Consider the following 22,970-nt stretch of genomic DNA (forward strand, 5'->3'; position numbering starts at 1 on the left):
TTTGTCCGCCGCCTTCCCGGGCCCCGCGCTCCCTGCCCTTCCCCTGCGCCCAGTGCCGTTAAACGCTGCCCCCCGTCCGCACTCCCCACCCGCCCAGGCCGGGAAGCGCAGCCTGCCAGACTCGGACAAGGCCATCCTGGACATCCTGGAACATGACCGCAGGGAGGCCCTGGAGGACCGGCAGGAACTCGTCAACAAGATCTACAACCTGCAGGAGGAGGTCCGCCGGGCGGAGGAGCTGAGGGACAAGGTGGGACCCCGTGGGCGGTCGGGGCAGCACCCACCCAGCTGGCACCCTCGGGCTGGGAGCCCCCGGGCACTCGTGTGTGTTAGTGGAACCTCCAGAGCCCACACTCTCTTCCAGGGACCAGGTCTGAGCCCGGGTGTAAATTCCCTGTGCGTCAGCTCCTGCAGTTACTTGTGAATTACTAAGCCTCAGCGTGGCACCTGTCTGCCCCCTGGCTGAAGGCCACAGGAGGGCACACGTGGCGCCCACCCTGTCTCCCGCTCCTTCCCTGGCACATAGTAGGTCCACAGCACATCTCTGTTGATGGACTGGCCTTTTACCTTGGTCCCTTCTGGCCAGAGAGCTGACTCTCAGAAGGTCAGGCCCTGCGGGGAGGGGCAGGCCGGCTCTGGGAGGACGCAGCTAGAAAATGGCTCTCGGGGATTCCCTGGTGGCGCAGTGGTTGGGAGTCCGCCCGCCGATGCGGGGGACGCGGGTTCGTGCCACGGAGCGGCTGGGCCCATGAGCCGTGGCTGCTGAGCCGTGAGCCGTGGCCGCTGAGCCTGCGCGTCCGGAGCCTGTGCTCTGCAACGGGAGAGGCCACGACAGTGAGAGGCCCGTGTACCGCAAAAAAAAAATTTTTTAATAAAAATAAATGGCTCCCGGCCCTGATTTGCTGACTGCGTGATGTGTGTGTTGATTTCTCCCTGCGCTGCAGTACCTAGAGGAGAAGGAGGACCTGGAGCTGAAGTGCTCGACCCTGGGGAAGGACTGTGAGATGTACAAGCACCGCATGAACACCGTCATGCTGCAGCTGGACGAGGTGGAGCGGGAACGGGACCAGGTACGGGCTCACCCCGGGGTGGCTGCGCGGCAGGCCTGCGGGCTCTGGGCCGTGGGGTCCAGCGGGATGTTTTGTCCAGGGCAGTGTCATTAACTCCTCCGGAATCACTCGTGAATCCATCTTTCCTGCTTCCGCTCCCAAGATGAATTCTATCCCAGTGCATTTGAATAGCTTGGGGGCCTGAGCTGGACCCCAGTGGCCTGGGCTTTAGCGTAAGATGGCCAGGTCCAGACCCTGTCACTCTTCAGACGCGTGGCTGCAGGCAAGCTGTCACTCCCTGGAAGCCTCGTCTGTGAAATGGTAATAGCGCCACCCGCTAGGGCAGAGGGTGGGCTCCAAGAGACACAGCCAGGGCTGGACAGACGGGAGCTGTGGCGTGACGATATCAACTGAAACGCCCAAGGGCCAGGGCCCAGAAAAGGGCCCGAGACCGTGTGACTGACACGTGCGCTGGGGAACGGGCGTCTGGGTCTGACTCGGGAGTGTCGGCGAAGAGCCAAGCGGCCTTGTCCTCCTCCTCTTCCTCCTCCTCCTCCTCCCCCTCCTCCCCCTCCTCCTCCTTCTCCCCCCCCCCCTCCTCCTCCCCCTCCTCCTCCTCCTCCCGGGCAGGCCTTCCATTCCCGGGACGAAGCACAGACCCAGTACTCCCAGTGCTTAATCGAAAAGGACAAGTACAGGAAACAGATCCGCGAGCTGGAGGAGAAGAACGACGAGATGAGGATTGAGATGGTCCGGCGGGAAGCCTGCATCGTGAACCTGGAGAGCAAACTCCGGCGCCTCTCCAAGGACAGCGGCAGCCTCGAGCAGGTGCGGCTGGCTGGGCGCGTGCGCTCCCGCGAGGAAGCACACCCTTCCCTCCCGCACCCAGCACAGCCGCGCCCCTGAACCGCCGTGTGTCTGGGTCGTGATGAGTAGCAGCCGCTCATTTTGAAGCTAGAAGAGGCAGGACAGAACCCTGGCCTGGCCGCTTGCTGGCCGGGTGATCTCGGGCAAGTCACATCCGCATTAGAACTGCAGCTCCTCCTCACGTGACCTCTGTTGGCCGTTAGCCTGCCACTGGGTTTCCTTAAACCCCTCTGGACGGTCAACCAGAAGTTACTTAATATCCTTGCACCTCAGCTTCAGATAACGGCTATAAATTACTTCGGACAGTACCCGGCACTGTTTTTATCATTATCCAGTCGTCGAGCAACGTTTCTTACATTTGTAGCTTAGGCGTGGGGCTGGAAATTGTGGATCGGACGGCGGTGTGTCAGATGAGGGGCCAAGACCGTCTGGGAGGCAGCCCCTCGACTGTTGTAAAGAGCACAGCGCGAGGGTCTGCGCCAGGGCGCCGGCGGGAGGGAGACGGGGGCGGGGGTCTTGTGAGGAGGAGAGTGGAGCTAGAATGATAGGTCTTGGCATCGGGTGGACGCAGAGGTCAGCAAAGAGGAGGAGGCCGTCCGTGGCTTCAAGCTCGGGTGCCCGAGGGAGTGATGGCGCCATTAGAGCTGTTTCTGCGCGTGACGGCTGCTCGTCCGTGCTCGTCACGGACACGGCCTCTCCTTGTCGCCAGAGTCTGCCCAGGAACCTCCCAGTGACCATCATCTCTCAGAGCTTTGGGGACACCAGCCCCAGGACCAACGGTCAGGAGGCCGACGATTCTTCAGCCTCAGAGGATTCGCCAGAGGACAACCGCTACTTCCTGCCCTACCACCCGCCCAAACGCAGGATGAACCTGAAGGGTATCCAGGTGCTCGCACGCAGCCGGGGAGGCGCCAGGGCCCCTGTCGGGCCACCCTGGGCCGGGGGTGGGCACCGGGGAGCTGGGGGCCCTCCTGGGGCGGGTCTCAGAGCCCCGATGCGACTTGACCGCCGTCAGCCCTGTGAACGGAAACCGTGCCAGCTTGTGCTCTTTGCTTGTTTGTTCTGGCTAATTCTTTCATCTCTTACGAATGAATGTCGTACAAGTTAAGAGAGAGGAGAGAGGATGAAATAAGCGTCGTCTCCAAATTCATTTGTTTATTCGGTGACTAGGTATTGAGCGCCTGTCGCGTGTTTACCGACGTCGATGGCTTGTGATGGAGCTGGAGTGGCGGCGCTCGTCCTGTCTGCTTTGCTCGGTCTCGAGTGCACTCCATCAGCTGAGGAATGAATGAATGTGACTGAGTGAATGAGACGGTCTCGCACGCGGGGCCTGGCACTGCCTCTTCCCTCCCCGCCCTCGCACACAGGGAGCGGGAAGGCCTAGGGCAGCGCCTCGGAGGCCAGCCCGGAACCGCCAGCGCCTGATGCCGGGGGTGGCCGGGGCAGCTGCCCCAGAGCCTCATCCGCTCCTGAAAAGCCCCCCCGTGCTGCGTAGCCAGTTCTGCTCAGCTTCACAGTCCCAGCCCACCTCCACTCTCGGCCCTCGCGCCCTCCGAGCCACGTGGCACCGCCTCCCGTGGGGCGAGCGCGTCTGTTCCAGCAGCTGCCTGCGCTGGGCCGGGGGGAGGCTCGGCCGTGGAGCATCCGTGGGCATCCCGCGCCCTCCGTGGTTCCTGCAGCCACGGGACGAGGGCGGCGTGGGCTCGCCTCAGTTTCTGTCTTTCCTTAGCGCCGGTGCCGTGTGTCTCGGGCCTTGTGTGATTCGCGTCCTCTGTCTCCTTTCTTCCCCTCCCCTCTCTCTCAGCTGCAGAGAGCCAAATCCCCCATCAGCCTGAAGCGAACATCAGATTTTCAAGGTTAGTGAGACGCCCGGACCCCTCTCCTGTCACCCTCACTCCCGGTGAATCTCTTTCTCCATCGCAGGCATCGATCCTGCGGGGTTAACCGGGAGGGTCTCGGGGGCCCTGGGGCGGCAGGGTGTCCAGACGGTGGTTACCGTTTGCTGTCATCGGAGAGGGCGGGAGCCCTGACCACGGAAACGTCCCCTCTGAGGCCCTCTCCCCGTGGGTCCGTCCGGAGCCCGGATACTTGGCCTCCCTCCCAGACTTCCGGCCAGGCAGTCCCCGGCGTGGGAGGCCACCAGTTCACCCCTAAGCCCCGGGTTCTCCGAGACACACTGTCCTCAGAATTCCTGTCACTCGTCCTCAGCGCCACTCTGGAGCGACAGCTGGCTAGCGAGGGTTTGCCTGGGTGAACCGGGTACCTACTGTGTGCCAGGTGCTGGCAGGTCCACATAGACGCTTCCGGAGCCCATGTACTCGGGCAGGGCCAGCAGTGAGGAGGTGGAATGTAGCTCTGGACACCCAAGAGAGCGGTTGGAAGAAGGCTGGAGAGGGATCTGTCAAGAAGGGCACGTGCAGACGGGGCCTAGAAAAGGGAGAATTGAGGCCACTGGGCACGGCCTCTGGAAGGGCCCCCCGGGATGGAGCAGGAGGCAGAGACGTGGACGTGCAGCCTGGAAAGCGTGTAATACAGAAAGCTGTGCTGCCTCCCGGGGTCAGAGCAGGACGGCGCCAGGAACGAGCCCGCAGAGGCCGACGGCCAGGCCCGAGTTCACGGGCTTCATTCATCCCTCTGAGGAGAGCAGGGCAGCCAGGGGTCCAGATCTGGGCTGCGCCTGGTGGGGACACCGGGGGAAGGGGAGCCCTAAGGTGGGGGCCGAGCCACTTCCCTGGTGGCCAGACCAGGTGTTTCAGGGACCTTGTACAGAAGGGAGGTGTAAAGGGCCTGGGGCCTGCAGAAGTGGAGAGGGCGTTTGTGCCGAGGAGAGGGAAAGGGGTGCAGCGGAGACGGAGCTCCGACGTGGAGCTCCGATGGAGCTGCCTGACGTGGAGCTGCCTGATGTGGGGCGCTGGGCCAGGGAGGGAACTGTGGTTCGTCCCCTGGAGGGCGCCACGGACCGAGCTGCACGTGTGCGGCTGGCTGTGCACGTACACGCACGCACACACGCCAGCGCGTGGGGCTGTGGACGGGGAAGCCGACCGCCCCCCTGCAGCAAGACAAGGGCCGAAAGGAGTGTGCACAAGCCCCCAGGCAGCCTCGAAGGAGCACAGGGGCTGCGCGGGAGGCAGCACACCCAGCCCATCGGCCCCGGTCCCCGGTCGGCCTGTTTAGGGGGGACGTTCTGGTCCCAGTTCCCGCTGTTCCACACGAAGTGCCGGCCGGGGTGCCCGCCTGGTCCTCAAGACAGAGGGCATCGTCCAGCCTTGACGAGGCCGCCCTGGGCCTGTGGCGGGGGAGGGACGTGGTGGTGAAAAGATCCGGCTCTTCCTCAAAGAGAGGGGGGAGGAGGCCGCCCCCCCAGCCCGGACAGGACGGCCCCCAGGGGCGCAGCGCCTCAGGGGCTCTCACTGACCCTTCCGTCCCCGTTCTCCCCCGCCCCTTCCGTCCGCGCCTCCTGCCCGCTTCGCCGAGGACAGGGAGGGGGCGCGAAGAAGATGTCACAGACGCCAGCCCCAGCTCCTGCAGGTCGCTGCCCGTCGCCGCCTCCTTCTCCAAGACGGTGAGCCGGGCCCTCTCCGCCACTCCCCGTTCCGGCTTGGAGCTCAGGCCAGGCCCCCCACCCCGGCCCCGCCCGCCCCACGGGCCCGGCCCACTTGCTCTCCTCTCCCGGGGCTGCAGCCCAGGCCCTGCTCTACGCCTCCTGGCCTGGCGATGTCTTTACACCTTCTTGCCGCCTCCTTTCCCAATTTAACGCTCGGTGGGCGCAAGCTGGCCAGCTCCGCTCCCGACATCAGGCCCTGGAGGAGCGAGATGTGATAAAGAGTGACTCCTGTCTGAGCCCAGCTCTGGGAGGGGAGATCCCAGGCCCTCATTTCAGGCAGCCCTTGCCGGGAGCCAGCGGGCCTCGTCTCAAAGGGCCACCCTCCAGCAGCCGAGCTGTCTGCGTGGGCATCCGCCAGCCCCAAAGGTCTTCTCTCGTCCAGGGCAGGCGCCCAAGGCTGGGCAGCTCTGGGGACAGAACTCCGCCTGTGCTGGGCGCAAACAAGGACCGCCTCTCGGGTTCCCACCCGCCTCCCCGCTTCCTGTCCCCGCGGCGAGCAGACGCGCACCAGGCTCGGTGGCTCCGGCCGCCCCCGGCTGCGCACGAACCTTCTTCGGCCGAGGTCGCCGCTGAGAACCAGCTTGCGGACCCACACTGCCTGTGCAGCGGGCGGGGACGCATCTGAGTTAAATTTAGGCCGCGTGTGTACAATATTTATGCCCGCGGAGGCGCAGCGTATAAATATCCAGCTCCCCGTAACACATCTGTGTGTGTGTTTGAAGCAGCCCCACCGAAGCCGTTCCAGCATCATGTCAATCATGGCCGAGCCCCCAGGAAACGACTCCATCGTCAGACGCTGTAAGGAAGACGCGCCTCATCGGAGGTGGGTGACGTGTGGAAGGAGGAGGTGGGACACCTTCCTGGTGCCTGCGGTGCCGCCTGACTCTCAACTAACTCGGCAGTGCTTAAGGGAAGCTTGAAATATAGGCAGGATGGTGCCCACTTTACAGATGAGGAGGCTGAGGCTCAGAGAAGGGACGTGGCTTTCCCAGGGCCCCCCAGCTTGCTAGCAAATGATGAAACCAGCATCGCTTGGCCCCCTGCTACCGAGAAATCAGGTTTCTCCATCCCGCGGTTCCAGAGCTTGGCTTTTTCCGCCAAAGAGCGAGAGACCCTGTGAATGTCCCCCTCATTCCTACCCCCCCTCCCCTTTCCTCACCTCCTGGAGACCATCAGTGTCCGCGTTGTGGAGACCGCGGTAGAGGTATGCCTGAGCATCCGGACACTGCCAATCAGCCAGATATTTGCCATCTTACGTTCAAGAGTCAGAGGTGGGTGGTGGTTCCTAGAAGGGCCGGACCAAGGAGTGGCCGGCGGGGCTGGATCTCCATCTTGGGTCCTGCCAGCCACCTGGCTTGGGCCTCATTACTGCACCGCAGGAAGCACACAGGAACAGCTTAGAACTCTCGGAACACGCGCCTCGCTCCCGACCCGTCCTGTCTGAGGGGGGCTCAGCTGTTCGGACCCGTCACACAATGCAGCCCGTCCGAGTATAAACGCCGTTAAGCACTCTGCGTCCGGGGAGAGGCATGAGTGGGAAGTAGCGGAGGGGGGCTGTCGGGGACTCTGCTCACCAGCTCTTCGTGTCCGTCCTCACACCAGCTAAAGTGGCCTCTGCGGGCTCTGGGGCCGCCCTGCCCTCCCAGCAAAGCACCCAGTCTCGTGCGGCCCTCCCACGGCCCCCAGCCCTCCCCAACCCAGCTGCTGACCTTCCTCTCCCGCCCATCCTGCCCTCTCAGAACCAGAGCCTCTCGGACAGCCGGAACGTTCCGGAAGCTTCGCTCTCCCCTGCCCACCTGCACACGCAGTCAGGAGAGCTCTCCCGTCCCCCCTTATGTCTTGCAGCACAGTTGAAGAAGACAATGACAGCGGTGGCTTCGATGCCTTAGACCTTGACGGTAGGTACCCAGCAGATGTGAGAGGCGTTTGCGGGTGTGGCAGCCACGTCGGCCCCGCCCCGATCCTCCAGCAGGGCTGCCTGGGGCGAAGCCTTGCACACAGTAGGTCCTCAGGAAACGTGTGCAGAGTGGATTCCGAGAGGGCTGTCTGTGCACAAGGAAGACAGGCCTCGGCCCATTGAGCGGCTGGGGCCGGGAAGCGCCTGAGGAGCCTGTCCTTTGTTCTGCAGACGGTGGGAACCATCCCGATGCTGAGTGTAGAGTCAGAGTTCGGTCTGGCTTTTTAAGAAAGCACAGCTCTCGTGATTGTAGCCAAGCGCTGTGATTCAGTCCCAGTAACTCTCCACAGCGGTTTTCAGAGATGCTTTGGTTGTCCTCGTTTTGCGGATGAAGAAACAGAGTCTTAGGGAGACTAAGGAGGAGGGGCTGGAAGCAGGGGAGACCTCTCAAGGATCCGGGTGCTAATTAAGCCGTTAACCCAGCTCAGCGAGACGAGAGCAGTGGCAGGCATGGGGCTGGGGCCCTGGGATGGAGATGGGGCAGCAGTTAAGGTTGGTTTTCAAACCCTGAAGTTGTAGGTGTGGGGCGGGCAGGCACTGGGGAGACTGGAGGGGGTGTGGTAGCCCTGAACCCGCCCCGCGGGCAGAGCTGGTATGATGGAGGCGATATTCCCTTTTGGCCTAGCATGTTGTCACGCAGAGCCGGAAACAAAGGCCCCGTCTCCAGGGAGTAAGCACGCACGCAGCGGCCGCCAGCCACCCACCACCCCTTAACAGCCGCGAGGCCCGGCACACACGTTGAGTTCCTGCACCTCACCAGGCCCTGTTGCAGCTGCGTGGGACACAGAAACCTGTGTCCCTGAGTTCTTGCTGTGGCAGAGACTGTGGTGGCATAGTTGAGAACCAGTGGGGAGACCAATGCAGATTTGCAGACCTGAGCTGCTGCTTTTTTTTTTTTTAATATTTATTTATTTATTTATTTATTTAGGCCGCGCTGGGTCTTAGTTGCGGCACGTGGGATCTTTTCGTTGCGGCGCGCAGACTCTTAGTTGCAGCACGTGGGATGGAGTTCCCAGGCCAGGGATCAAACCTGGGCCCACTGCATTGGGAGAGTAGGGTCTTACCCACTGCGCCACCAGGGAAGTCCCCAGACCTGAGCTTCTGACTGGATGGACAGGAGGGAGAAGAACAGGAAGGGTTCCGGCTTCTCGGGAGATGGCTCGGCGCCGTGGGGAGGTGGCAGCGTCCTCGGGCCCCGTGGAGCTGGCAGCGTGGAGACGGGCTCAGAATCCTCCGGGTGTGGCCTGCCAGCCCCCTCGGTTCCAGGGCTGCCGCCAGCCTGCCTCCACCCCTCGCCAGCTCAGGCTGCCAGCAGATAAAATGAAAGATTAGTGGCTCTCCTTAATTGGGGACCATCAGACGCTTTCGAGTGTTAAAGAGAGGTCGGCACCTAATCAAGGCTGGGTAATGGGAAGAACTCAAGGAGTTTGGAAAGGGGAGAGCTGGGAGGAGAATTCTGGGCAGCTGTCCAAAGCGTTTTGCAGTGTCGGGACAGATTGTCTCTGCAGAGAAGCCTTTGTTATATCAGCCCAGAGCAGGGCTTGCAGGTCTCCCGTCCCAGCGGCCTGAGCTGTGCAGGGTGGGCGTCTTTCCCTGGGGGTTCAGGCTTCCGCTGAGTTGGGAGGAGAGGGGGGCTTCCTTACTCTGTCCAGATGCTGCTCCTGCAGCCCCGCCCCAGACCCACCGAGGCCGGTAGATGGTGGTTAGACCTGAGGTCCCCAAAATGAAAATTTGGACCCTGATTGCAAAGCAGAGCAAGTGCCTGCTAATGGCGACCCCTTTCCAGAGTCCCCCCCTGGAGGCGGGGGAATGAATGGCTCTGATGGAGAGGATGCTGGGACTGGACCCTATACCCCCCAAGGGCCTCCGGGACCAGCTGACTGAGGCTGCTCCCTCATCCGGGGGCGGGGGGGGGCAGGGAGGATTTGCCAGGAGCCAGAAAGGGAGGAGCAGGGGCTGGGGGCTGGGGGGCCCGCCCTGACCCCCCTCGGCCATCTCAGGAAGCCCGCGGGCCGCCCTCCCTCCTCCGTCGACCTCGCGGGGGCCTGAAGGGTCCGTTGCTCCTTTGCAGATGACAGTCACGATCGGTGCTCCTTTGGACCCCCCTCCATCCACTCCTCCTCCTCCTCCCACCAGTCTGAGGGCCTGGACGCCTATGACTTGGAGCAGGTCAACCTCATGTTTAGGAAGTTCTCTCTGGAAAGGTACCGAGGTCACGGGAGGCGGGGGGCTGGGGCGAGGGGCAGGGATGAGGTGAAGGCTGCTCACCCCTCGGCCCCTCGACCCCCTGCAAAGGGGGTCGTCCACGTCACCCGTATGCTAGAATCAGAGTCTGGGATTCCCGGCGTCCCCAAGTCAGAGATCACTAGCCCTGACCCCCGGTCAGGCCCGTGCAGGAAGGGGCTTGCCCGGGGCCACACGGCCTGGTAGAGGCAAGGAACGGGGCTGTGATGTCGGACCGGCCCCGGCCCTCGGGTGACTCCCCGGAGCCCGGCAGGCCGTGCCCACGCGGCCTTCCCGGTGTGCGAGGAGGGGCAGCCGGGGCAAGTGTGAGCGCGGGAGCCGGTCGCCAGCTCTCTCCCCAGGTGGCTGCTGCTCTGACTCCCCGGGGACGCTGCAGCCCAGGCCCCGCCCTCTGGGTGTCCTGGCGACGGCTGCCTAACCGCCCCGCCTCCCCCCCACCCCCCCGTCTTATCTCCCGCCCCAGACCCTTCCGGCCGTCGGTCACGTCCGTGGGGCACGTGCGCGGCCCCGGGCCCTCGGTGCAGCACGCCACGCTGAGCGGCGACGGCCTCGTCTCCCAGCTCTCGCTGCTCGGGGGCAACGCGAGCGGCAGCTTCGTCCACTCGGTCAAGCCGGGCTCCCTGGCTGAGAAGGCCGGCCTCCGCGAGGGCCACCAGCTGCTGCTGGTGAGGGGCTGGGGGCCGGGGGAGGCAGCAGCTCGGGTCCCCACAGCGCAGGGCCTCCCACCCCCACGCCTGCGTTCAGCTGCCCATTCCCGGCCAGGAGGAGGGGTCGCCGGGGGGGCGGGCTTGCCAGCTCCTCCCTGGAAGCCCCTCCCCGGGCCCTTCTCTCCACGACTCTTTTGCTCGCGCTTCTGGAGCCTGTGCACGCGCACACGCGCGCACACGCGCTCCGGGCGGGGGACGGGAGGCACGTGGGCCCCATTTAAGTGCGATGCTTTCTTCCCTCAGCGGCGCTGAGCTGGTCTTTGTTGAGGAGAGGTGCTTTTATTCCCCGGCGGGGCAGTCTCAGCCCCGCAGCTCCGCTCGCCTCGCCTCCGCGGAGCCCAAGCAGGACAATGTGTCTTTGATATCTATAGCTAGAAGGCTGCGTCAAAGGCCAGAAGCAGAGCGTCCCCTTGGAGACGTGCACGAAGGAGGAGGCGCACTGGACCATCCAGAGGTGCAGCGGCCCCGTCACACTGCACTACAAGGTCAACCAGGAAGGTGAAGACCCCAGACGGGGCGGGAGGGCCCTCCCCTGCCCTCCCCTGCCCTCCCCTCCCCTCCCCTGCCCTCCCTCCCCTCCCCTGCCCTCCCTCCCCTCCCCTCCCCTCCTTTCCCCTCCCCTCCCCTCCCCTCCCCTCCCCTCCCCTGCCCTGCCCTCCCCTCCCCTCCCCTCCCCTCCCCTCCCCTCCCCTCCCCTCCCCTCCCCTGCCCTCCCCTCCCCTCCCCTCCCCTGCCCTCCCCTCCCCTCCCCTCCCCTGCCCTCCCCTCCCCTCCCCTCCCCTGCCCTCCCCTCCCCTCCCCTCCCGGTGTGCGTATGCTCAGCGTAAGGATGAGCAGCCCCGGCCCCGTCAGGAGGACCGAGGGGGCGGGTGTGGGGCAGGAAGGGCAGACGCGGGGACACACGTGGGCACACACCTGCCCTGGCCTGCCTCGGGCCTCTGCCCCGCTCACGGTGGAGACAGCGTGTCCAGCCACAAGCAGACTCCCTGGCCAGCTCCCCACCTCTCTCTGCCAGGCTGAGGTCTCTTTTCTCTCTTGGGCTTCCCGGCCCTGACGTAGACAGTGACACTGGGGTGACCAGCCCCGGCACCCGCAGGCCTGCTGAGCCCCACCGCGGCCAGGCCATCTGCTGCAGGACAGCTGGGCCTCACCGCCTTCTCGTCTGGCCCCCCGGCAGCTTTTTCATGGTGTTCTCTTTCTCGGCCCAGACTCCTAGGCAGCGTCTTCCTTTTCCCAAACTCACTTCTCGTTCTCACCTCTGGGTTTTTTCCTGCATGATTCTCTTTGCAGCTGGATCTTATTTTTAACCACCAGGGAGGGGGCTCATGAATGTTTCAACAGAGCATAAACAGCCACTCTCTAGCCGTTCCCCGCTGCCGCCTGCTTGCTCCTTCCCGGCAGTGCCCGGCCGCGGCGGAAGATAATAATGATGCTCTGTCCCCAGACACAGGGCCCGGCCTTCTCCTCCTGCAGGCGGGCTCCTCCCCTCTGCCAGGCTGGCGTCCCAGCCCAGCAGCACGTCTCCGGGCGCTGCCCCGCCCACCAGCCCCAGTGCCATAGAACCCGGTATGAGCGGCGCCCCCTGGCTTTGTGTAGCAGCAGCCCTGCGTCTGGAATTCAGTGGAAGAAGGGTTCCCTCTGGCAGGATCCTGTTTGTAGGGCCTGTCCTCCTCCCGGGTGGTGGAGCGCTCAGATGGTGATAGGTGTTAACTCCGCCCAGGTGGGTGGGAGGGGCCCGGCCGGAATCCCGTCTCTCCGTGAAAGGTGATCAGACAGGCCTGCTGGCTCAAGTCTCCCTGGCATGTGAGGTGCGGCCTGTGAGAAATACCATTTGAGGAACTGTTTGTGGGCCTGGCGATTAGGACTCTTAGCTTCCTCTGTGTTACGGCTGTCTGCGTGTGGGGCTGATTTCAGGATTTATATTATGGATTTACGTCTTGGACGTTTGCTGAAAGTTACTGCATTTATAGTATTCATCGTTTTATGCCCTGCTTCCTTCCAAAAGGAGTCATAAAATTTCACACTAAAGGGCAATGGCGTTCACTAAGGTTAAAACACGTGCCGTGGTCCTACCACTTTGGAAGACCATTTGGCAGGATCTACTAAAGCTGAATGTATACACAATCAGTGACCTAGTCACTCCACTTCTGTGAATACATCCAAGAGAAATGAGTACATACATCCACAAAGGTGTAAGAGTGTTCATAGCAGAGGTATCCATAGTAGCCGAAAACTGGAAACGGGGTAACTGTGCACACCAGAGAAAGGATAAATCGGCGCCACGTGGAATACTCTACGGCCATGAAAAAGAACACACCGGACTTTCCAGTGGTTGGGACTTCTCCTTCCAGTGTGGCGGGGTGTGGGTTCGATCTCTGCTTGGGGAGCTGGGATCCCACATGCCTCGTGGCCAAGGAGCCGAAACATGAAACAGAGGCGATAGTCAATGGGGACTTTGAAAACGGTCCACATCAAAAAAAAACACACGACGCTATGTTGCAGCATCGCGGTCGAATCTCACAGGCGTGACGTTGTGTGGTGGATGTCAGACACATTCCGGCAGAAGAGCACGTACCGTCTGCTCCCAGTTATATGAAGCGAGACGGAGCTTACCTGTGCTGCCGGCAGTGAGCGTAGAGGTTACCCCTGCAGGGTTCTGACACGGGCGCGAGGGAAGGTGCGGAGTGGTCGTTACCCAGGTCTAGACCTTTGTGAAAACCCGTCGCGCGGAATGCTTGAGGATGATGGGGTTTACTGCATGTAAGGTACCTCTCAAGTGAAAAAAATGGTGAAACACAAGCACCGTGTATTGGTAGGGAGGGACACGGAGATCGCGGCAGAGGTCCCAGATTTGCTGTAACCTGGCACAAGACTTCGCTCTGAGCTTCTCGGCAGCCGAGAAAAAGAAAGCCATCAGTAACGCAGCGGCTCGGTCATCCGGGAGGACAGACGTTTCCCAAACCACGCCCCCGTGATGCGAGGACCGCGACACGGGGGTGTCGTCCGCGGGGAGCCCCGCAGGGGGAGGCCCTCCACCGGCGGCTTTTGCGTCTTCTCCTTCCACAGGGTACCGGAAGCTGCTGAAGGACACGGAGGAGGGCCTGGTCACGTCGGGGGACTCCTTCTACATCCGGCTCAACCTGAACATCTCCAGCCAGCTGGACGCCTGTTCCATGTCCCTGAAGTGCGATGACGTCGTGCACGTCCGCGACACCATGTACCAGGACAGGCACGAGTGGCTGTGTGCGCGGGTCGACCCCTTCACGGACCACGACCTGGACGTGGGCACCATCCCCAGCTACAGCCGGTGAGGCCGAGGGCGCCGTGCAGCTCAGCAGAGGGGCTCACGGCGGGGAGCCTTTGCCTGCCGACTGGTGACTGCCCCCCCGTTCCCTCCTCCTCTTTGAAGCCACCCAGGAATGCTGCTCTCTTAAATCCCGTTGCTTCGCTAAATCCCAGAGCGCCGTCTTTCCGTCACCACTGGACGGCTTAGAGCCCGAGTTTATGCTCCGTGTGGTCGACAGTCATCTCTTCCGTAGCCCATCTCCGCAGCACCGTTCTGTAATTATATAGCGGTAGCCGCCAAGGGCTGAGCAGCAGCCTAGCCCTGGTTAGACGCCCCGGGCAGCTATAAAGCATCCACCGGCTCTGACTCGGCGGCCCAGGCCAGCCCTGCAAGGCCAGCGTCAGTAGACCCGATTCACAGATGAGGAAACCGAGGCTCAGAGAAGTTAAGCGACCTCGCCCCAGTACCCCGATGAGTCAGCGCCAGAGGCAGGATTCAAGCCCAGATGCTCAGTGCCCAGTCCTCCCTGGTGTATCCCTGGGGCTCAGAGCTCACACCCTGCATAGAGCCCCCTGCCCGGGCCAGGCCCCCGCCGGCTTCCCCAGGCTCGGCCCCGGGGTCTCTCCAGCCCCTGAGGCTCCGCCCTCCCCTCTCACCTCCGCAGAGCCCAGCAGCTCCTCCTGGTCAAGCTGCAGCGCCTGATGCACCGGGGCAGCCGGGAGGAGGTGGACACGACCCACCACACCCTGAGGACCCTCCGGGTAGGTCACCCAGCGCCCCGCCAGCTTCACGTCACCTCCCGGGCCCGTTTTGGAGGGGATCCCGAGGGGGAGCCGTCCGTCTCCGTGGGAGGGTGGATTGCAGGGAACCGGGGTCCTTAGGGCCGCCCCCTCCAGGAGGAGCCCCGCCTCTGCAACCCCCCCCCCCCAGCTGCGGTGCACGCTCCCCTCGGCCGGCTCTGGTCGTTGTTGGAACAAGTCCCGAGGCCCCTCTCACCCCCCGAGCTTGCTCCCCAGTCAGCAGTGCTTTGATCCGCGACGGGTGTTCGCCCCCCGCAAGCACGGAGCGGGTCTGGGGAGTCGTCTCCCATTCTCAGCGGCATCAGTATGCCAGCGGGTCTGACCGGTTGATAAACTGATTTCAGAACACCCTGCAGCCCGAAGACCCACTTCCCGCTGCGGACCCCCGGGTCAGCCCTCGCCTCTCACGAGCGAGTTTCCTTTTCGGCCAGCTCCTTCAGGTAAAGCTCTCGGAGCACCTGCGGACCTTCCGCCGCGTTCTGCCACAGCCCTGCCCTCTCCCTACCGAGAAGAGGAGGCCGTATCAGAACAGCAGTGCTCTGTGTTTGTCCGCCACTTGCAGCTCTTCACGGCACCTTACATCTCCCGTCCCATTTTATCCTCACGCACGGTGGCGGTCGGTAGACAGTCTGCACCTGTGGGAAGCAAACCTCGCTTTCATGAAAGATTTGAGCAAACTTAGGGCTAAAAGAAACCTAAACGTCTTAGCTGCTCAAACATGAATGGAAAAGTGAGGAGAGGAAAACAAACGTCCCAGATATCCAGGCCCTCGGACTGAGCGTTAAATTTATCTCTGAGCGTCCTAGCGGCCAGGGGAGAAAGGGAAACCCAGCAGGGCCTTGACATCTTATCTGGTGCTAAAACGTTTTAGCTCTTCGGGACCAGGAAAAATTTTTCCCTTGTACTTGATTCTAAGAGGTTTTTTTTCTTTTTTCTTGGCTTGGACCGTGATACGGGGAACATTGAACAGCCTCGTGGGTGATGTGTTCAGAAGTGATTTCACATAAACGCGGAAGCATCCGTGCAGCCTTTTTCTCTATCACCAGTTGACAAAAGCTGAGACTGCTGTTAAGATGCAGCCCCGCAAGGACGTTCCTGTGTTGGCTCTGTGCTAATTAGGCCCCAGCAGAGCTAGGGTGTCACCCCACCGCCCCATCCTCATGTTGGAACATAGGAAACCCAGAGAAATGGGTCACGGTGTGACCCTAAAACCCAGGCAGAGGCAAACAGGTAGCAGAAAGACACTTAGGGAGGTGGAAGGGAACCCTGGTGAAGGCCGAGGCACCCCTGAAGGCAGGACCACGTGAGACCACACTTTGTTGTGCCCACACGTCATGCATGAGTCCAAAACCCTGAGTTTGGGGGTGACTTGCTCGAAGGCCGCTTAACAACAGAGCAGACCTGACATCCCAGCTCCCTGGACTTTCCTCCCTGCAGAGGGAGGGCGTGGAGAGTCTCAGAGCAGCCCAGGGAGTATGGTGTCCACCGCCGGGCATCCCTTTCCGCCCTCCAGGACTCAACTCTGAATGGTAGAAGGGCGCAGGCCCTCCCCCGGAAGACTGGGGGATGCCGGGGCAGGGGGTGAAGCCCCTGCACCCCCCGCCGGTGGGCCGTTTGGGGGCGGCCAGAGGTCTTCCGCAACCAGAGCGCTCCAGGCCTCACGGTCCCCGTGGATCCCCTAGATGTGGATGGGATTGCGGGGGGGGGGGGGGCTCCATCGAGGGCCTGCTTGGGACCAGCCCTCTGGCAGGTTACGCCCAGCGGAGAAGAGAGAGTGAGCATTTGTTCGCTTACTTGCCCACTGACGCGTCCCAGACAGCTAAAGAGCTTGCGCCGCCTGCTAGGGGGTCCCCGGGTTGAGAGGGGGCGTGACTGGCCCGGGCGCCCGGGGCAGAGCCCGGATCTGAGCGGAGGTCTCCCGAGCCCGGGTCACGCCGTCCCCCACCCGCTCCCCTCTGTCCGCAGTTCGTCAGCAGGTCCGAGAACAAGTACAAGCGGATGAACAGCCACGAGCGCGTGCGCATTGTCTCGGGGAGCCCGCGGGGGACCCTGGCCCGGTCCTCGCTGGACGCCGCGAAGCTCCTGACCGAGAAGCAGGAAGGTGCGGTGCCGACCGCGCGGCCCCTCCCCGCCCCGCGCTCGCCCGGCGGCCTCGGGGGTCTGGGCGGGCCGCGGGGGCCCCCGAGAGTAGGGCTGGGGCGTCTGCTCCCTCCAAAGCAAGGGTGCCGCCCGGGCGCGTCCTGCCGAGTTCCCCGACGACGCCCGCCGTACTTGGTTTGAGCCCAGACGCCCGGGTCATTTGGAGCTGTTCGCCGGTGGGGCGTCTGTTTACTGATCCCCTCCCCGCTGAGCACCGACTGCCATTTATCGCGAGGCCAGCGAGGGGCCTCCCGGCGCGCAGTCCCCCGCGGGAGGCCCTGCCGGCGGCGGGCAAGCCCTCCCAGGGCCACGCCGGCCCCGGCGCTGACGGTGACGAGGGCCGGGCCGCCTCTCCGCTCCAGCCTCAGCCCAGGCCCTCCCTGGACAGCTCAGCACCTGGAGTGCATCTCGCGCCTCTCGCCGGCGTCTTCTGGCCTGTGAGCAGGGCCGTCTTCCTGGCTCGGCACTGTCGGCCCAGCTCCCGAAACAGAGCCCGGTCCACAGGTCACTCCGTAAATTTGCCTGGATGGCGGAAGGGCGTCCTGGGCCGCTGGCTTGCGCCGATTTGTACGGCGGTTTTTGAGGACTAGTCCCTGGTGTGCCATCCCCACTCCCAAATGGTTTTCAAGGCTTCCTGGAGCCGGGAGGGCGCCTGGGCTGCCGCTGCCCCAGTCGGTACCAGCCCTGCCCTGTCCCCTCCCAGAGCTGGACCCCGAGAGCGAGCTCGGCAGGAACCTCAGCCTGATCCCCTACAGCCTGGTGCGCGCCTTCTACTGTGAGCGCCGCCGGCCCGTCCTCTTCACGCCCACCATGCTGGCCAAGGCGCTGGTCCAGAAGCTGCTCAACTCAGGGGGCGCGATGGAGTTCACCACGTGCAGGCCCGGTGAGCCCCCACGCCGCCCTCTCGCCCCGCCCCCTCCCCACCTGCCCCCTCTCGCCCCGCCCCTCCTCCACCCACCGCCCTCTCGCCCCGCTCCCTCCCCACCTGCCCCCTCTCTCCCCGCCCCTCCTCCACCCGCCGCCCTCTCGCCCCGCCCCCTCCTCCACCCGCCGCCCTCTCTCCCCGCCCCCTCCCCACCTGCCCCCTCTCTCCCCGCCCCTCCTCCACCCGCCGCCCTCTCGCCCCGCCCCCTCCTCCACCCGCCGCCCTCTCCCCGCCCCCTCCCCACCTGCCCCCTCTCTCCCCGCCCCTCCTCCACCCTCCGCCCTCTCGCCCCGCCCCCTCCTCCACCCGCCGCCCTCTCGCCCCGCCCCCTCCCCACCTGCCCCCTCTCGCCCCGCCCCTCCTCCACCCGCCGCCCTCTCGCCCCGCCCCCTCCTCCACCCGCCGCCCTCTCGCCCCGCCCCCTCCCCCACCTGCCCCCCTCCTGCGCCCAGGGCTGAGGAGCGGATGGAGGCGTCTGGAGGCGTGTGGAGGGCGGGCTGCCGCGGGGACTGTAAAGTGTGAGCCTGACGTTGCTCTCCCTTGCGAAGCCTCGGGGTCTAGTGGAGGAGACGAGGTTCACTTCAACGTGGCCAGAGAGGGATCAGGCACGCAGCTCTGTCGGGCCCAGGAAGCAGAGCGGAGCCTGGACGGGACGGGCGGCCCGAGACCACCTGTGCTGCCCTCAGGACTTGGCCCCTCTCCCCGCAGACGTTGTCACGAGAGACGAGTTCCTCAGAAAGCAGAAGACGGAGACTATCATCTACTCCCGAGAGAAGAACCCCAACTCCTTTGAATGTGTCGTTCCCGCCCACATCGAGGCTGTGGCGGCCAAGGTGAGGCCGGCCGGAGGCTGACAGGGCTTGTGAGCCGCCTGAGCCGTGCAGAGGGCGACGCTCTCACCTCCCCGCGGGCGAACCTTCTTCCTCGCTCCCTCTACCCTGTGCTAACGTCTCCAAGCCCTGTCCTGCGGCTCTGACGTGCATTTATATTTGGAAGCTCCCCTATTTCTGATGGCTCCCCGGCGCCGGTCCTCTGGTCCGCCTTGTTCGGGGATGTGTGCGCGCCTGGCTGTGACACCGGGGGCCGGAGAGAGCCAGCAGGCGGGCGACGGGCACCGTGTTCGCCAAAGGGGGGAAGTGGACCGTCAGAAGGGTTCTTGGCAGCGACGCGGAAGAGGCGTCTGCGCGCCGTTTGGAGTCTTCTGGAGCCAGGCTTTGCGCCCCTGGCCGGCCCTGAGCGTGCAGTTCTTCCTCGCTCCGGGGCTGGGTGAAGGCGGGGCTCCCGGCCCACGAGGGTGATCCCGGCCCGGAGTCCGACACGGTGACCTGCCGCACGGCGGGAGCAGGAGTCCAGCCGGAGATTCTGAATTTGCCGCCCAGCTGAGGGTCACTCCCGCCCCCTCCCGCGCTGTCACACGGATCAAAGCACGGGCAGGGCTGTCAGCCAGCCTTGAAGAGTTTGCTGGGTATTGAAGTTTAGGGGATTGTGACAGCCGGAGCCGATGGACAGAGGGGGCAGGGCTGGCGCTGAGAACGTTTTGGCTGCGAAGGGGTTACCGTCCAAGAAGCTGTGCTCTTAGAAATCCAGCAGTGGCTCTGCTGGCGAGACAGAGCAGCAGTGACCGGGGGCACAGGGGCCTGGGGCTGGCCATCTCTGCCACCGGGCCTGGGTGCTGGTTCCACCGGCACGTTCACTTTGTGAAAGTCTACTGAGCTGCAGGCTTAGGGGCACGTGCGCTTTTCTATATTCAAGTTAAGTTTCGGTGCAGAGGCTCAAGTGGCACCTTCAGCAAAACAGGGATCGTTCTTCTTCCAAAACGACCCGCTCTCAGGCCCCAGGGAGTCGTGCTTGAGAACCCTGACATCCTCCCGGGACCGTCCAGCCGCCTCACCTTCCCTGTGTTTTCCACCTCCCACCCCCACCCCCACCCCCACCCCCACCCCCACCCCGTCCTGGTACCAACAGCGCCTCCGCAGGCAGAATAGAGGATCAGGTGTTCTCCACACTGACTTGGGTTTTTATCAGGACTCACGCACCCTGCCTGATTCACCCCGGGCTGGGTGCCAGGGCTCTGCCAGCACCCATCCCTGTGCAGGGGGAGCCAGGTGTCCGGACGGGGGGCCTTGTCTCTCAGAGGTTGGGTTCTGCCTGGCTCGTCCTCTGGTTCGCGGTGGGCACACGGGGCTGCCCCGCCCCGGCTCTGTCCCGTGGAGCCAGACCCTGCCTGGTGGGCCCGCCCCAGGCACCCACACAGGCCGAGGAGGCCATGGGCCCCCGCTGACGGCCGGCCACTGTGTCTGCAGAACAAGCACTGCCTGCTGGAGGCGGGGATCGGCTGCGCCAGGGACCTGATCAAGTCCCGCATCTACCCCATCGTGCTCTTCGTCCGGGTGTCGGAGAAGAACATCAAGAAGTTCAGGTAGGCTTCCCTGGCGGCGCAGTGGTTGAGAGTCCGCCTGCCGATGCAGGGGACATGGGTTCGTGCCCCGGTCCGGGAAGATCCCACATGCCGTGGAGTGGCTGGGCCTGTGAGCCATGGCCGCTGAGCCTGTGCGTCCGGAGCCTGTGCTCCGCAACGGGAGAGGCCACAACAGTGAGAGGCCCGCGTGCCGCAAAAAAAAAAAAAAAAAAAAAAAAAGGAAGTTCAGGTAGGGCTCCGGGGCCTCCCGCAGGGGCCCTGAAGCACTCCTCCTCTCCCCCGGGCTCACCGAGCCTCTGGGGTGCCCGCCAAGAACAGCTGGCTGTGTTGGGCCCAGCCCCTCCCCCAAGCATCCCTTTAGTGAATCCTTATCGAAGGTCAGTCCCCAGTCCTGGGGGACATGGCCCTGACCCCTCCAGCAATGGAAACGGTTACACACGCACACACACGTAAAACACGTCCAGGAGGATGGGTGTCGGGAGGGATGGGGGCGCCCTGGGACCCAGGTGGTCCGGGAAGCCAGCGTTGGAGCACCACCACCACAGCGAGGCCAGGCCGGGCACGTGCAGAGGGCACAGCTGGCGCCCAGACCCCCAGGCGGGGACGGCCCAGAGGAGGCCAGCATGCTGGGCAGGGCGGTGAGAGGTGACTGGGGCCGAAGGGGGTCCAGGCCCGGAAGGATGTGACCTTCTGGCTGGGACGGGAGCTACTGATGGTTTTGAGGAGTGACTTAATCTAATAAGGGATGTAAAGGCCCCGCTGGCTGCTGCGTTGAGACACAGGCATCGTGACAACCCACACGAGGGGTGGTCATGCTGGGACCACATCCTGTCTGGCGGGCGATGAGGAAAGGTCCGATTCCGGGTCCGTGTTCAAGGTCGGGCCTGTGTGATTGTCGAAGGGTTAGCCGTAAGATTTGATAGGAAGAGGAAATCGGGGATGCTGAGGTGGGGGAGGGGCGTGGCCTGCCTGTCACGTGGCATCTCTGATCCCCACCCTTCCTTGCAACACAACTGCAGCTGACACTGAGAGAGGTCAGGCCACTCCATCCTCTCCGCAAATATTTACCGAGCGCCTATTAAGTGCCAGGCCCGGGACCCCGTGAGTGAGCAAAAAAGCCCTGAGTCCCCACCTCACCACCTCCCACACGTTAGGACGGCTGCTGTCCAAAAAGCAGAAACACACCTGTTGGCCCAGATGGGGAGAAATTGGAGCCCTGGCCCACTCACTGCTGGTTGGGAACGTAAAAGGGTGCAGCTGCTGCGGAAAACAGTAAGGAGGTTCCTGAAAAATTAAAGCAGAGCTACCGTGTGATCCAGAAATCACACCTCTCGGTCTATACTCAAAAGAATTAAAAGCAGGGTCTTGAAGAGGTATTTGCACACCCATGTTCACAGCGGCATTATTCACTGTAGCCGAAAGGTGGAAGCAACCCAAGTGTCCACTGACAGATAAACGGATAAACAAAATGTGGTCCATCCCTACGAGAGACTATGATTCTGCCTTAAAAAGGAAGGAAACTGACACGTGGTGAAACATGGCTGGACCTTGGGGACATGATGCTCAGTGAAACAAGCCAGACACAGAAGGACAGACACTGTGCACTTCCACTTCTACGAGGTCCCTGGGGGAGTCAGATGCACAGAGACAGAAAGTAGAGGGGTGGGTGCCAGGGGGTGAGACGGAGGGGGAAGTGATTGTTTCAGGGGTAGAGTTTCCGTTTTGCAAGACGAGAAAGTTACGGAGATGGATGCACTTCGTTGCGAATAACTTAAATGTACACTTACAAGCGGTCGAGATGGGAAATTTTATTTCACGTGTACTTTACCACAATTAGAAAGGCTTTTTTATTTTTTGAGTCCCCACCTTTTAGGATTCCCTAATGAACAGGATAAAAGGGGACGGTGCGTAAGGTGCTAAGGGTAGACGCGATGGAGAAACAAAGCGGGGAAGGCAGCGTCGGTAGGGTGGCCAGCGGCGCGGGGGGGCGGGGGCCGCAGCACGGGTCCGCCCAGCCAAACCACGCCCCTGTGCGCCTCCCTCGCCCTCCGCCCGCCCGCAGGAAGATGCTGGCCCGGCCGGAGACCGAGGAGGAGTTCCTGCGCCTGTGCCGGCTGAAGGAGAAGGAGCTGGAGGCCCTGCCGTGCCTCTACGCCAGCGTGGAGGCGGACATGTGGGGCAGCGTGGAGGAGCTGCTCCGCGTCATTAAAGACAAGATCGGGGACGAGCAACGCAAGACCGTCTGGGTGGACGAGGACCAGCTGTGAGGCGGGGGCACCGCTGAGTCCCAGCGGGGCTCGGGAGGGGGGTCCGGATACCGCGGGGCCACGCCGAGGGGCGAGGGGCGTCCTGCTGCCTAGACGGCCTGGGGGCTCCGTCCTCCCGCCGAGGGAGACCCTCCAGGGAGCCCCCCGGGGGCAGATGCTGGTCGGGAGGGAGCAGGGAGCGGCCCGCTCCACCCAGGGCTGACCTGCCGAGTCGGCCAGCCCTGCGGGCGTGAGTCGGGAGACAGGACCCCACGAAGGACGCAGAGCCAGGTCGGAGGCCAGCGGCCCCCGGAAGGCGGTTGAATGTCACGCGTGGAATAGGTGTGCTGCACATAGGGAGGGGACCTGAAAGCCAGGCATCCCCCAGCCCTCGGGACACAGGATATGCGCGTTCCCAGGCAGAAGGGGAGGTGTGCCGTGCTGTGATTTTTCTTGCATTAAAATTTCTCCCAATTCCTTGTTTTCAACCAATTGTTCAATAGTTTGCAGAGGCTTTCGGCCCTCGCACCCTTCCTCACCTACAAACCACCCCCAGCGAGCTCAGTTCAGGCCCCATGTCATATGCAGGGTGAAGGTAGGGTGACCGTGCATCCCAGGTTTCCCAGGACAGGGCTGATTTACACCTGGGTTTGGGGCTGATCACTCACAGCACCCCCTCTGTCTAAGAGGCGTCCTGACTTGGACGATAAATTGTATCGTCACCCTG

At 63.3% G+C, this 22,970-nt stretch overlaps 1 protein-coding gene across 6 annotated transcripts in view; it reads left to right on the top strand.

Moving 5' to 3' along the window:
- CARD11 (caspase recruitment domain family member 11) overlaps window positions 1-22,731 on the top strand; it is a 185,646-nt gene extending 162,915 nt beyond the window's left edge. For 5 of the 6 annotated variants that reach the window (XM_067012721.1, XM_067012718.1, XM_067012719.1 and 2 more), the window contains 19 exons: window positions 98-250; window positions 945-1,070; window positions 1,680-1,877; window positions 2,626-2,802; window positions 3,721-3,772; window positions 5,396-5,478; window positions 6,243-6,343; window positions 7,366-7,418; window positions 9,549-9,681; window positions 10,185-10,386; window positions 10,800-10,926; window positions 13,495-13,735; window positions 14,379-14,475; window positions 14,859-14,954; window positions 16,480-16,615; window positions 17,357-17,536; window positions 18,287-18,411; window positions 19,882-19,997; window positions 22,060-22,731. In XM_067012721.1, coding sequence (XP_066868822.1) covers window positions 98-250; window positions 945-1,070; window positions 1,680-1,877; window positions 2,626-2,802; window positions 3,721-3,772; window positions 5,396-5,478; window positions 6,243-6,343; window positions 7,366-7,418; window positions 9,549-9,681; window positions 10,185-10,386; window positions 10,800-10,926; window positions 13,495-13,735; window positions 14,379-14,475; window positions 14,859-14,954; window positions 16,480-16,615; window positions 17,357-17,536; window positions 18,287-18,411; window positions 19,882-19,997; window positions 22,060-22,264 — 2,601 coding nt within the window. In that variant the 3' untranslated portion in view covers window positions 22,265-22,731. The remainder of the gene's footprint in view (window positions 1-97; window positions 251-944; window positions 1,071-1,679; window positions 1,878-2,625; window positions 2,803-3,720; window positions 3,773-5,395; window positions 5,479-6,242; window positions 6,344-7,365; window positions 7,419-9,548; window positions 9,682-10,184; window positions 10,387-10,799; window positions 10,927-13,494; window positions 13,736-14,378; window positions 14,476-14,858; window positions 14,955-16,479; window positions 16,616-17,356; window positions 17,537-18,286; window positions 18,412-19,881; window positions 19,998-22,059) is intronic. The other variant, XM_059038545.2, reaches the window with a different exon arrangement.
- The last annotated feature ends 239 nt before the right edge of the window (window positions 22,732-22,970 follow it).

This window comes from Kogia breviceps, chromosome 14, assembly GCF_026419965.1.
Source record: "Kogia breviceps isolate mKogBre1 chromosome 14, mKogBre1 haplotype 1, whole genome shotgun sequence".
NCBI lineage: Eukaryota > Metazoa > Chordata > Mammalia > Artiodactyla > Physeteridae > Kogia > Kogia breviceps.